Source organism: Panthera leo, chromosome D1 (genome assembly GCF_018350215.1).
Source record: "Panthera leo isolate Ple1 chromosome D1, P.leo_Ple1_pat1.1, whole genome shotgun sequence".
Lineage (NCBI taxonomy): Eukaryota > Metazoa > Chordata > Mammalia > Carnivora > Felidae > Panthera > Panthera leo.
In genome coordinates, this window is record NC_056688.1 from 75429904 (window position 1) to 75443553 (window position 13650).

The 13650-nt window shown below is 48.1% G+C and overlaps 1 protein-coding gene across 2 annotated transcripts in view; it reads left to right on the forward strand.

Annotated features, from left to right (window-relative positions):
• The window catches only part of NAV2 (neuron navigator 2), a 324049-nt gene that overhangs the window by 85488 nt on the left and 224911 nt on the right, over positions 1-13650 (forward strand). For both annotated transcript variants that reach the window (XM_042904228.1, XM_042904227.1), the window contains exon 4: positions 5768-5840. In XM_042904228.1, the coding sequence (XP_042760162.1) occupies positions 5768-5840 (73 nt within the window). The remainder of the gene's footprint in view (positions 1-5767; positions 5841-13650) is intronic.

A 13650-nucleotide genomic window follows, 5' to 3' on the forward strand; every position in this document is an offset into this window, starting at 1 on the left:
GATGCTGACCTTCCCTTCCCATCCCTCCCTGTCTCTATGCCCAGCCCGGATGTCACTGGAGCCCCCACATCAAGGATGCTGCTTGAGCCATCCCTGACACAAAATAGCCCATCCTCAAGCTTTCAGATCAGAAGGGCTTGGTCTGGCTGCTGTTGCCCTGGTAATGGTTGGGGAGGTGACATGGTTCAAGGCTTCCCTAACACCTAGGAGGACCTCTGCCTTCTCTCTCCTGTCAGCTCTTGAATGTGGCCCCATGTGGCCAGCCCTCTGCTCTTGCTCAGTGTCCTGTCTTTTAGCTCTTGTCCTCTGCCACCTGGCTGCCAGCCATGTCAGCTCCCTTTTGGTTGCCAGAACGTGGTAAGCTGCATCCTGCCTGGAGGCTTTTGAGTCTTAGATTCACTAGGTGTAGTGTGGTTTTTCTCCCCGCTCTGTGTCCAGCTAACTCAGGTCTCTGCTCAAATTTCCCATCAGTCAACAAAATCGTCCTGAATATCTGCGATGGGGTCCTCACTGTTCTGGGTGCCTGGGGCGACATCAGTGAATAGACCAACAAAAAGTCCTGTCTCTGAACCTACATGCTGTCTCTTCCTTGAGAAATTTTTACCTACCTACCATGCCCCTGGCTAGATCCGGTCTTCTGTACATGATAGATGTTGTCTATACTTACTTGTGCATTGACTTAATGCCCAGTGCCCTACACTAAACTTTAGGTTCTTTTGAGGTCAGGGATTATTCACCACTGTATACCCAGTACCGCACATTGCCTGACATCCAGTAGGTGCTCAGTGAATATGGGTCAAGGAATGGATTAATGAATGACAAGTAGCCATGCCAGGTGTGAGGGTCACACTTCTGGAAGGAAGCTGTCTGAGTGGATGTATGGGGCTCATGAAGAAGCTGCACTGTGCTTTTAAAGTCCCCAGAACCTGAAGGTTCTTACTCAACCTTGTCTGCAGTCTGGATCTTCCATTGCCTAGGCTTTAGGTATTTCATGACTTCTAGAAAATGGCTGTAACCGTGCCTGACTTGAGTGCGGCTGCTGTTTGCCTCTCTTCCCAGGATGGAGATCTCTAAGGGGCCTGATGAGACACTCTTAACTCCTGAAAACTAGTGCCCCATTTACCTGTATGCCTGGAGCCCATCCTCCCCTTGGCCGTGGTGGTGCCCATAGAGATGGTCTTCGTTTGCATTAATCATTTTCATGCGCTTTGCACTCAGCTACACTGGTATTCAGAGAAAAATGCTGCCATGACAACTGCGACAACAGATGGTATTTGATCAGTCTCTAAGCTACCAAGAAGATCTACAGCAGTTCTTTCGAGCTTTGCATATTTTACTTTATCATGAGACCCAGTCCAGCCTTAATCATGGTTGAAATGCAAAGTTTTCCATTTGCCTTCTGTCCCTCCCCCTTGTCTTTCCAGTTGTTTGGCATTTGTTTTGACTTTCCTTGCTCTCTGGCTGGCCTGGGTGGAGATGTGCTCTTGGAAGTGGGAAACAAAGACCACAGCAGACACAGTGCATGGAAGTTGCCTTGCATGTCTCCAGTTCCAAGGTGGTTGAGAAACGATTCACCTTTGGGATGGAGATACCAGCTGAGATGGCAAGAGAGCCTCCATGGCAGCCTTTCTCTCCCAGATCTTCACAGATGCACATGGTGGAGGCCCTGTGTGGCCCCAAACAAAGGGAGGACTGGGAAATGCATCTTAGTCTTGTTTTTTCCCCTTACTCCACACGTGCCTTATCCAGCCCCTTTCTGCTCCCAGGGTCTCCAAGTTACATTGTGGTCCCACTTCTGGGCTTCCCCGCTCCACCCCAGCTGATGCTCCAAACTCCAGGGACTCCATCAAATGGCTCCTGGACCCATTTCTACGGTAGCAACTATGACAGCCTTCTCACCCGGTGTGAAGTGCAGCTTTCCACCCCTGCTCAGCAACATTGGAATGTCCGGCTTTGCAAAGATTTTTTTTTGGCTAATTTTGGAAAGTAGTTTATATTGGCTGCTATGTGTTAATGAACAACTTGGGTTGTATTTACATACTTTGCTGGTTAAGAGCCTTTCCCATCACTCTGTATCCCAACTTTAACCAGATCTGCCTCTCACACTGCAGGTCTGGATTGCACATGAGCCATGAGCCTCATTAAAGATGGGCATGTGGACACCCTTGTGCTATGAGTGCCCGGGACATGCCCCTTACCTGGTGTGGTGGCAGTTTGCAGTTTCAACAGGGCAGGAGAATGAATTGTTTACCTGTATGGTACTGGAAGAAAACCTTAAGGTGAATTTTAATCACAAGAGAGGCTGGATCAAAGAAACATTCTCCCCTTCTGATCTCCTTCCAAGTGAAGCCAGGAGGTTGGAATGCACATCTGACCCTATTCTGCTTCCCAGCCCTGCTCTCTTCCTGGGGTGCAGATGAAAAGAGCGTGGGTCTCAGCAGCCTTGTCAGGAGTGATTTTTAACCTTAACAGAACATTATTAAAGAGTGGATTTGAGGCTTGAGGAATGTTTTTTGAACTCCTTCTGTGAGCAGAGAAATCATAGTGGAGGGGGAACAAATTCAAGGCGCTTGATGAGCTTATGAATCGTCTTTTAAATGATGACCCGAGTTCTTATTTTTAGTTTTAACATATTCCAGGAGTGCAACTCAGCCATCCAAATATTGCTCCCTGTTTTATCTCCTCTTTAGGAGAAAGCATTCTTGATGACCTTAAGCCTTCTCTCTTCGCCTAATGAAGATCCTGGTGCTTCCTTTGTTCATATGCTCTGATTCTCCCGGAAATGGATGTGAGTTGGGGGGTGTGTCGGTTGGCCCTCTGGACCCTAAAGAGAAGGGTTATGTAAATGTGGGCTTCTGAACAGGGAGGAGGACTCTGCACCAACATGGTGAGAAGAATCAGGCACAGTGCCTGGAACAGAGCAGACATCTACACAATTAATTGTATTGATTGAATGACGAAAATCCTATAATGCAGGTTTCTCATCCCTAGCACTATTGACATTTTGGGTAGGATTTCCTGTTATGGGGGGACAGTCCTGTGCATTGTAGGATGTTTAGTAACCTCCTTGGCCTCAACCCGCTAGATACCAGTGGCACTCCCACATCGTGATAACAGAATGTAGGCAGATGCCGCCTGGGGATGGCCCCTTCTCTCCCACTCTCCCTGCCCTGTAGAGAACTGATCTAAATTATGAAATCTTTGAAAGCATGATAGGGATTTTCAAAAGCAACAGGAGGAAAAAGTAGCCTAGGTAACTTATTTAAACTTCTTCATTCCTTTACTAGAACTTAAATTAAAAGAAAGCCCAGTAGATGGCCAAATCGAAATGAACCAAGTGTTAGCCTTGCAGGAAGAAATGACCATGTACTTTAAGTGATAAATGTGTTGAATTGCTCCGTGAATGTGCCAAGTAAATGTGCTTCATGCCCTTTGGAAGGGAATTTCTATAGAATTACAGTGTTCTAGGAGAGCGGTGCTTTTCTTGAATATGTTGGTGGGTGTCTTTTTTTTCTTTTTAATCAATGTCACTGTGCTGCACTGTTCTTGAAAACCTTAACCTGCCCATGCCTGTGCACCTGTGCTTGCCAGGATAAATACCAAGTGTACTATTTTTGATTTTACATTAACAGATTCAGCAGTGGTCAGCTTTCTCTTTTTCTCGTTTTCTGTGGGGACCTAATTGCCAAAGCCTCACTAGTCCACCATGTGCAAGATCTACTGAAGAAAGTAGGGTAGGATTATTCAAAGAAAAAAGGGGTAGAAGAATTATATAGTTCTATCATGATTTAAATATCCGTGCCTCTTTGTGGGGGCAACGAATCCTCTTGTGTGGTTTTGGTAGATTACCTTTGTGCACACTTGAGGAATTAAGGACCGATGGTTATTTTTAGCAAAAGCAGGGGTTTGTAATGGGGAAAGAGCATTTAGAGAGAGAATTTTCATCAGTTACAAATGTAAGCAGATGCCTTCAGAACACCTTCCACGGGGCCCTCCTGGCCATTCTCTTCCTTCTTTCCCCTTCCCTCTAAGATGGTAGCACCTGGTTGTCACTGCCGTCACTCTGATGTGGAAGGAAGGAAGAGTTAAAAGCAATCCCCCTTTGCACTCGCCTTGATAAGAAATGGCTTTCTGCAGTGGCGGCAGGCCTTGCTCATAGCATCAGCGTTGACTTAGTTTGCAGGAAATTGCATTTTGCCCCTTTGCCTGGAGATAAAACACCTCCCAGATGAGGATCTTTGAGGGAGAGCTGGAGGCTGGGAGGGAGTTGGGAACCTGTGCGAAAAGCTGCAAGGTTGGGGGTGTGTGGGTGGCTCAGTCTGTTAACCATCCAATTCTTGATTTTGGCCCAGGCCATGATCTCCTCCTGGTTCGTGAGATTGAGCCCTGCATGGAGCTCTGTGCTGACAGTATGAAGCTGGCTTGGGATTTTCTTTCTCCTTCTCTCTCTCTGCCCCTCCCCTGCTTCACTCGCTCTCAAAATAAATAAACTTAAAAAAAAAAAAAAAAAAAAAAAAAAAAAAAGGATAGAGCAATCTCAGGCTCTGGGTGTATTGGAGTCTGTAAAACCAGGGCAGTTTTATTCAGGTGGCCCATAGCTTAATGGAGTGCTCGGAAGGTCTGCAGACGAGGAGCAGAGAAGGAAGATGTCAGACATGCATTTCGGGAAGACTGCCTTGGAGCCCTACTCTACTCATGAGATCTCTTACACTGTAGACGCTTAGCTCTGTGCCTGGTGAAATAGCCTTCGGAATACCACTTGGGGGTGGGGGGAGTGGTCACAGGTACACTGTGAAAGATGGTCATTTATCCGAGATCCACTTTATGGGTTAAACGCCTATTTGAGTTCATAAGAATGCTGATAGAGCCCAGGAAGTCGGGGGGCGGGCTGTGGTGAGGAGGCTCTCCATTGTGGATTGCAAACTGCAGTTAGTTCAAAGATCCTTGTGCCAAGTCAAAAGCAGTTTCTTTTATTTATGGTCACCATTGACGTTAATCGAGCCTGAACATTTTCCTGTAGACTAAAAAATCATTAGCCCTGACAACTGAAGTCAAATCAGACCTTTGGGAATGACCTAATTGTTCTTTCCCGAGGGCTCGATGTTAGCTTGCCCTTGGCCGTGGCATCAGCCCTGCCAGGCCTGGGAGGCCTCCCAGACTGTGGCAGGTGGGTTCCTTCTTGTCACAGAAAACACAAAGGACAGAGGGGCTCGTTCTGTCACAGCCCTCCCTCGTCATCTGCAGTGCCTGCCGTCCTGAGAGTTTTGTGAGTAAACACGGCCCAGGGCCCTCCAGAAACTCCCGTTCACTGTTTTCACATTTGACGGTGTGCCACCTCCATGCTGGAAATTCCTCCCAGCTGCTGGTGGACGGGTGGGTCCGGTATCCCCCTTCGTCCCCACTCCGTTTTTCTGGCAGCTGCTCAAATTTTCAGGATAGCTGTAGTGACAGTGGTGAACATAGGGACTCATTCCACCCTGGTTATTTTTGGCAGCCCTGAGCAAGCCAGGGCCTCGACTTCTGGAGCTGTGTGGTTGGGATATTAGGTAACTTTTTCCTGTGCAAGTACAGACAAGGAGTCCTGACCCGCACCCGTCCCTCCGTCCGTCCATTCATCTGCCGTTTCCGAGTCGTTTTTGCTTGTTGTGAATCTTTGCAAATGCACCATGAACCCTCTCTCTGACATAGCCCTTTGTTCCTGATAAAAGATGGCTCTGGAGAAGGCTGAACGTTGATTGAGTGTATGTCGTTTTTTTTCCCCCCCTAGATTGAAAACATAGATGCCTGCTTGAATTTCCTGGCAGCTAAGGGAATAAACATCCAGGGGCTGTCTGCAGAAGGTGAGTCAGAGCGCTGGTTCTAAAGCTGCCTTTTCATCGTTAGAAGCGCCCACCTGTTACTTACTGATGCCTTGAATACAGCTCAGCCCAGGGGTGCTTGTGGGCTCTTCTGCTTTTGTTTTCCTATTGGTTTTAAGGCAGCTCAATGCTTGTCTAGACCGGAGGATGCCAGCTTTTTGACACATCCCGAATCACTCCAGGAACGTAGAGCCCACCATGCCTGGCCGTGTCTGCCACACCGAGCGGGTACCAGCGGTGGAGCTGCTTCTCTGGAGAAGGGCTTAATCAAACAATACTGATCCGATTCACCCGGCTAGCAATTCAGTTAATTATCAAGCCAGGCCTTATCTGTGGGAGAGAGAACACTTAGCCACAGCACATATTTAAGTTGTACAGTTCCCAGGGAAAAACGCCCAATCCTTATCTCTGACTTTTATTAGAAGCAGCAGCAGCACTTTTCCTAGCTCAAAGAAAACCGAACCCCAAACACGTGATGCATTAATGAGATGCTACGTTTTGACATCCCGATTAGTTTTTAATTAACTCCAATTGGGTGGCTAATTAGCACATTAGCTTGTGCTGGTGGTTTGCTATTCAATTAGGTATCGGTCTGGAGATGGCTGGTCCGAATTCTCAGCCGCCTCAGGCAACATCTCGCCCTGGAATCTTTTGCTCTCTCCTGTTTGTAAATACAAGCAGCTGCCAGCTCAGAAGCTGCCACAGGCCCCGGCATCCTCCCAAACTCCTTAGGCTGCACCTGCCTCCAGTTTTCCCAGAACAGGTAAAGCAGTTTGGGCTTTAGATGACACCACCTTTTCCCTAGCAAGGTTGCTGTTTGAAAAGATGCCTGGTAGCATCGACTCCGGTGGTCAGGGTGGGGAGGGGGGCGGGCAGTGAGGAAGGAAGCAGCCCAGTGGAGCAGGTAAGTTTGCCAGCATAATCTGTTTGGGGCCCGTTCCTTGTCTTTGCCCTGCGGTGCAAGCTTGGTTTTCCCGGCTGTTGGAACGGTAGTCTCTTCCGGTATTGGGGCCGGGTGGCTACTCTCGGAGCCTCGTGGGCTCGTCGTTTCTGAACGCGACCTCTCCTATGCTGGGCCTGCCCCAGGTCAGGGATGGACACACTCCTTCCAGAGGTCTCCGTTGCTGCTGCTGGGTGGTCAGCCCCAATCCCAGCTCTGGCAGGGGTGGGGTGGTTGGAGGGTTCCTTCTCCCTGGGGAATGAGCTCTCCTCTGTGGGGAGGAGCTCCGGGCTGAATGAGTCTGGGCTTTGCGACACAAATTGCCGGGGCGTGGGGGTGTTGGTGTTGGTGTGGTGTTTCCATGGGTAAGTACAGAGATGCAAATTGCCTTTCCAAGGAATATCACTTCCTTCTGGTTCAGAGTTCTTGTGCTAGCTGGTGGGTGGCTGGCACACACTCTTCATAGTTTGTGGAAGGAGTTGGACCCCGGGCCTCTGCCCACCGGCAGAGCATCGGCAGGGAGTTTCAGAGTCCTGCTCGGCAGAAAGGGCTCGAGGCAGTGGGGGAGGGGGTGGACTCTGTCTCCCGTGGCCTGGAGGTGACAGCCGGCCATCTATCTCTGCCTTGTCCTGCTGCCTTGTTTGTCCCTCTGCACCATCCTCTTTATACCTTCAGGCATAGATTATCTATTTCACGTACTTGCTGAGTAAACAGGTACCCCCTGTGCTCCCAAGGCTTTTCGATGCAGCAGCTCCGGCATTCACAACTGAACTGGGAAACCTTGGGGAAACCTTGGCTTAAAAAGGTTGCAGGTGACAACCTCAAGGCCTGTAGCTAGTGAACGGAAGACAGGGTGTGAGCCCAGGTCTGTGTGATTTCAGAACTCCTATTCATGGTGTCCTTTGAGACAGCAGATGGGTAAAGTCTAGGCATGTTGTGTACAGGTGAAAGAAATCAGAAAAGATTTGGAGCTTTGTGGGCTGGAACGTCAGAAGATAATGTGCAGTCCACAGAGGCGTATCCTACAGATACTCTGCCCCAGCCTTGTCCACGTTAGGTTGTGACCTTAGGGGGGTTGTGACCCCCCCCCCTTGGGGGTCTCTGAGCCTAGAAGAGCACAGTGTAACCCGTGTGCTGAGGTATCAGTCATTGGGGCATACCTGTGAAGTGGGTTCATAGTGTTTTAGTAACCGCCCCCATCTTTCCTGCTGTCGAGACTCACTTGCTGATGTCTTGGCCAGAATACATAACTTGTCAGTCATGGTTAGTTATTAGAACAGTTTTATGTCAGTGCTTATGACTCTTTTGTTTGTTTCTAAACTTTAATTTCAGACTCAAAGCTCTTTTTTCACCCCTGTGCCCCAGGGCAAGTGGGTTTAGAAGATTGAAGAGTGATGAGGGCCTAATGACTTCTTTGCCTCCCCTCCTTCCTTCGCCTGAGCCTCCAGGATGGGACAGAGAGAGCAGGCAGAATTCTGCTGAAGTTGCTGCCATTTTCTTGGGTGGCCATAATTGCCACTGTCCCCACGTGGGAATCTCTGCATGCCCTACTAACCATGGACTTGATCCCCTGCTGCTCCCAGGACATTAGGGGCCTTTCTTGAGATTTTCCCGGCAATTCTGGCTCACTCTCAATGGGTAGCATTTATGTTCCATCCCCCTGATTCAGGCCTTCATTGTCCCCACCTAAGGTGGTCTCAGTGAGACCGTAGACCTCAGTCTCATCATCCCTGTATTCTGCACTGTAGAACCGGCAGGAAGGTGTGGACACCGTCTTCCACTTGCAGTAGGTGGAACCGTCTTTCTGTCACCTGGAAGCCCCCACCATACACTTTCTCTCCCAACTCTTTCATCCCCAACTTAGTGGCCAAGAGGCAGATCTGCCAAGTCTGTGCGGAGTAGATGTCCAATTGGGGACCGGAATGCAGCACCCGACTTGGAGTGATTTTCTTGGTGCCTCCTTTGTCTTCAAGGAGCACAGGGACCCCACCTTCTTGTTCTTCGGTGAGGGGAGGAAATGACCGGTCTCTGTGATCATCAGACATTACAACCCTCCCCCACTCTGTGATACTTTCTCATCTAGATCTTGAGGTTTTTGTTGTTTTTTTGTTTTTGTTTGTCCATCGAGGCATTTTATTTGCAAATATATATTACATCCTTAGAAAAAGAATCCCAGGATTTTCCCTCCTGTATTTTCATCTTGCTTCTTCCTGGTCCATGATGCCCGGTGAGATGGTCAGTATCATGAAACCAAACTGGTGGGACAGAAGCAGATTATTCTGCCATCTTTCTAGATCTTGAAGTTGCACATCCAATTTGGGGCCGATCACTCCACTCTTGTTTAACCTGCGTGTGAGGTTCACAGCCATTTCTCTGGCTCTGTGATCATCAACGATTTGAAATTGGCCAACGCAACCGTGCTTCATCATCAACCGTGTTTGTCAGCTGGACGATGACTTTGGAGCATGGCGCAATAAGAACCTGGCATTTGCCTGTCTCTTCAGCATTGTTAACGTTCCTGAGAACATCTGCCAGGACATTAATGCATGCCATGTGGCAGCACGGAAACATGGCAGGAGTCCTCGAGATCTTCTTACACTGACTCTTGGGGTTGGGCGATGATCATGGTGTTTGGTAGTAAGACTGATTCTGGACTCATGCAGTCTTGTGGGAAGGTAACTGGCCCCAACTTTTGTCAGCTCCTTAAACTTATAAAGCAAGGGTACTTAGAGACTTTTATCCTCAAATGGGCCTTATTTACAATTTGAGGGTTACAGGAAACCTCACTCGACATACTGTTAAATTATAGGAATAGAAGCCATTTGTGGAGAACCCACCATGTATCAGTCACTGAGCTAAGTGCTGTGTACATGTTGTATATCTTTTTTTAATTCCCTCAGCAACTTTTTGAAATCAGTAATCGTACTATCCCCATCGTCTACAGATGAGGAAACTAAGGCCCAGAGAGATTGAAGTTCCACGTGGGCAAAGGGAGGCCCACTTAGGAGTGACTAAGCTACTCACGTCAGTTTCAGAGACCTGGTATTTTCTGCTACTCCCCACTGCCCACACTTCTAACCACCTGCATAATTAACTAGAAAAGCATGATACTGTGTAAAGAAATAATGCAGTTGTAATGCTTTTTGTTTTCCTTTTGAAGACTATGGAGTGCCCCGAGGCTCCTCCTCTGATGAGAACCATCAGCGGTTGGAAAGCCCCATAGGTACTTCTCCGCCCTTTTCCAGTGACTGAAGCAGGGTTTGGAACCCCGGGAGGGTTTAGGTACCTGTCCTTGAAACAATCGCAGCAGACCATGCCCTGCCCCAGCCTGCCTGTTAGAGGACCACAGAGAGCTTGGTTCCAGAGTAGATCCCCATGGAGACACTGCTGGTTTGGGGCACTTCCCCTGGACTAGGCCCTCCTACCGCCTCTGTGTTCCAGAAGGTTGGGCCCATCTGTTTGCTCTTGGAAACCTGTTGGAATCCTGTGAGCTTGGGCCTCACCCTAAGCTGGGTGATGTTCAAGATCCCTTGAACCCCTCCCAGAACACACTCCACCTGTCATGACTGTCTGTAAACCCGTCCTGTGAGGAAGGATGGCCTTTATCCTTAGGAGTTTTGACAACACCTGGCCCCGAGCCCATCCTCCTATCACAGAGAAGGTCTGGGGATGAGGCATATCCAATTTAGTTCAGCAAACGTTTGCTGGGCACATCCTGTATGCTAGGCATAGCATCAGTCGTACAGAATGAACTTTAATTTCAATTAGTAGGAGAGTTGTGCTAACGGTACGTTCAAGAGCTGAGCAGTACGTGCACAGTAGTGCCCAAAGAAGGGCAGTGTTTAGCTCTCTGAGGCGGTCAGGGGGCTTTACAGAGGCAGTGGCATTAACCCCTGGGCTTTACAGGATAAATAGGCATTCACCAGGCAGGAAAGGCAGGTAGAGGGAAATCGAGACAGAAGACGAAGCCTGAGTGATATGACAGGAGCAAAGACTAGCTCTTTATCAACCTTGTGGAGTAGAGAGACGGAGGCAGGAAGATCCTTCCAGGCGCCTCCAGGAAGGAGTGTATGCTTTTGGAGTGAAATTGCTTGCTGACTTGATGAGCTCAGACCCGGTTTGGCCAGAAACCTAGACGCTGAGCTTGTCCCCCTTTTATTCTGAGCCAGAGAGCAGAAGGTCTTTCTGGACCGTTAGGAGAAAAGCAGCAGGTTGATTGTTTCCGTTTCCTCCTACCCACATCACCTGTTTGGCAGTGAGTGGGACCGATTGTGTCACTCACCCCCTTGTCCCACTTCCCCGGTCAGGAAGCCTGTGACTGGCTTGGTGAGCAGTACACAGGAGCGCTGCAGGAATCGGGTGGGAAGTTATGTGGTGAATGTCGGTTATGCAGATGGCCGCAGGATCCACGTCCCGAATCAGCTGGGTGAGCCTTAACAGCCCTGTGGTTTAAGGGAACTGGTTAGGAATTCTGACTCTGCGGTCTGGTCCAAGGTAGCCCTCCCTTTGGCTCCCAATCAGTCTCTTTTTCCAAAGCAGATTTCTTCATATTAAGAGTATTCCAGTGTTTGTGCCTTTGTAAACCAGGCCTGAGATTTCTCTTAAATAATGTTGCAAGCAGAGAACTCTGTTCTTCCTACCCTTTCCTGCCCAACATCTCCTACCACATCTGTGCAGATTCGTACCAGCCCCGGGGGAGCAAAGAAATCAGCCAGTGCCCAAGGGAATTAAGAGTCAAGGCGATACTGAATCCTAATGGAAATGGAAAAATGGTCTGTGCAGTTTATTCATTAGACATGGGCGTGGCCACAAGCAGAGAAATGCAGTCAGGGTTCTCATGCTGGTTTAGATACTAGCTAGCTAGTGTCAATTCTAGCTAGGTCTACGGTTTTTTTTTTCTTCTTTTCTTTCTTTCTCTAGAAATCAAGAGAGTAAGGATAGTTGATCAGACACAAAATGATACTCTTTTTCCAGACCTTGGGAAATGTCAGGAGGGAAACATTTTTGTGGGCTGATGGATTTTTTTTAAGACTGCCAGTGCAGCCGGCTTACTTAGGAGGCCTCCTAGAACACAGACACATGCCACTTGGAAATGTGGAAAGGATACAATTCTAGCTATTTTGGATACTGTCTGTTATAGACCACCCATGGCATAAACTGTGTGGCTTCCAACCCCAAACAGAGCATTTACCACTCTCTAGTTTCTGTGCTCTGAAAAGAAAATTACAGTGCAGACGTCCACCAACTGGTGAACGGATAAACACGGCGTGGTACATCCATACAATAGGGTGTTACTCAGCAATGCAAAGAAACAAGCCAGTGAGAACTGCTCTAACACGGAGCAACCTTCAAAACATGCTAAGTTGAAAGAAGCTGCGTGCAAAGGGCTACATGTCACATGGTTCCATTTATAGGGACTGTCTAAAAGAGCCCAACCTTGTAGAAACAGAAAGCAGATTCAACATCACCTGGGAATGGGTTTGGGAGTTGATTGCAGATAAGCATGAGGACCCTTTTCAGGGTGATGTAAATAGTGTAAGATTAGAATTTACGGAATTTACTGAAAATCATTCTACACTTTTATGGATGCAAATTACGCTTCAGGAAGGCCGTTTAAAGAACCGGAAGCTCACCATCGACTTTTCTCTAATAGGAGATTATTCACGATTAATTTCCTTCTTGAAGCCTGTCACTGCGGCGTAAAGGGGGGAGGAGCGCAGGGAGGATGGACAGCTTCGTAGGCTTCCTCCAGGTGCAGAGCCCGGTGGTGAGTTCTGAGGAGACTAGAGGTAGAGTGGCTACATTTTTGGAAAAGGAGAAGTAGAGTCAGGCACTGTCCTGGGTGTTTTTTGTTTTTTGTTTTTTTTTTTAATTTTTTTTTTCAACGTTTTTTATTTATTTTTGGGACAGAGAGAGACAGAGCATGAACGGGGGAGGGTCAGAGAGAGAGGGAGACACAGAATCGGAAACAGGCTCCAGGCTCCGAGCCATCAGCCCAGAGCCTGACGCGGGGCTCGAACTCACGGACCGCGAGATCGTGACCTGGCTGAAGTCGGACGCTTAACCGACTGCGCCACCCAGGCGCCCCTGTCCTGGGTGTTTTGTACTCATTTCCCCATTTAATGTTCACTTAATTCTCCTAACAACCCTGTGTAAAAGGTGCAGTGGGGCCTATGCCCATTTTAAAGATAAAGAGTGAGGCTCAGAGAGCTTAAGTCTTCCGAAAACTCAGTCTGTACATGAACCGTAGACATTCCAACCCAGGTTTTCCTGACTCTAGAAAGAAATCCGTGATCTTTGTGATAAAAATGCTCTCTCCTAAGAAGTATATTTGCAGGAGAACTGTGCGCTTTGACAGAACGTTTGAGGGAAAAATGCTGAGATATGAATAGGAAGTGACTTCGCAACCACAGTAGGTAGAGAATATGACAGAGCTGTCTCCGTTTGCCCTGGGTTGGGCTGGTCTGTTATGAGGTGCTCATGTGGACATGCCTGCCTCTTGCAAGGGACAAACTATCAGCCCCGGGGTGTGCTGAATTTTTAGTTCCTCCCTCCCTCCTTTGTTTTTTCTTCCATGGGTCAAAAAAAAAAAAAAAAAGTATTGTGGAATGTTTGGCACATTCCACAATAGAACACTTACAGAAGAATAAAGAATACTTAGATGCCCACCAGCTAGCTTAATAAATAAAACATTAGCCGGTGCACTTTTAAATTTACCACATATGATGGGTATACAAGTAAGCCAGGTTACACAGTGTTGGGAGACTGGGCTTTGTACTGAAAAAGCTAGATTCAAATCGCAAATCCCAGCTCCAGCGTTTATTCCCTTGGAGAGGTCATAAGGTTTTATGA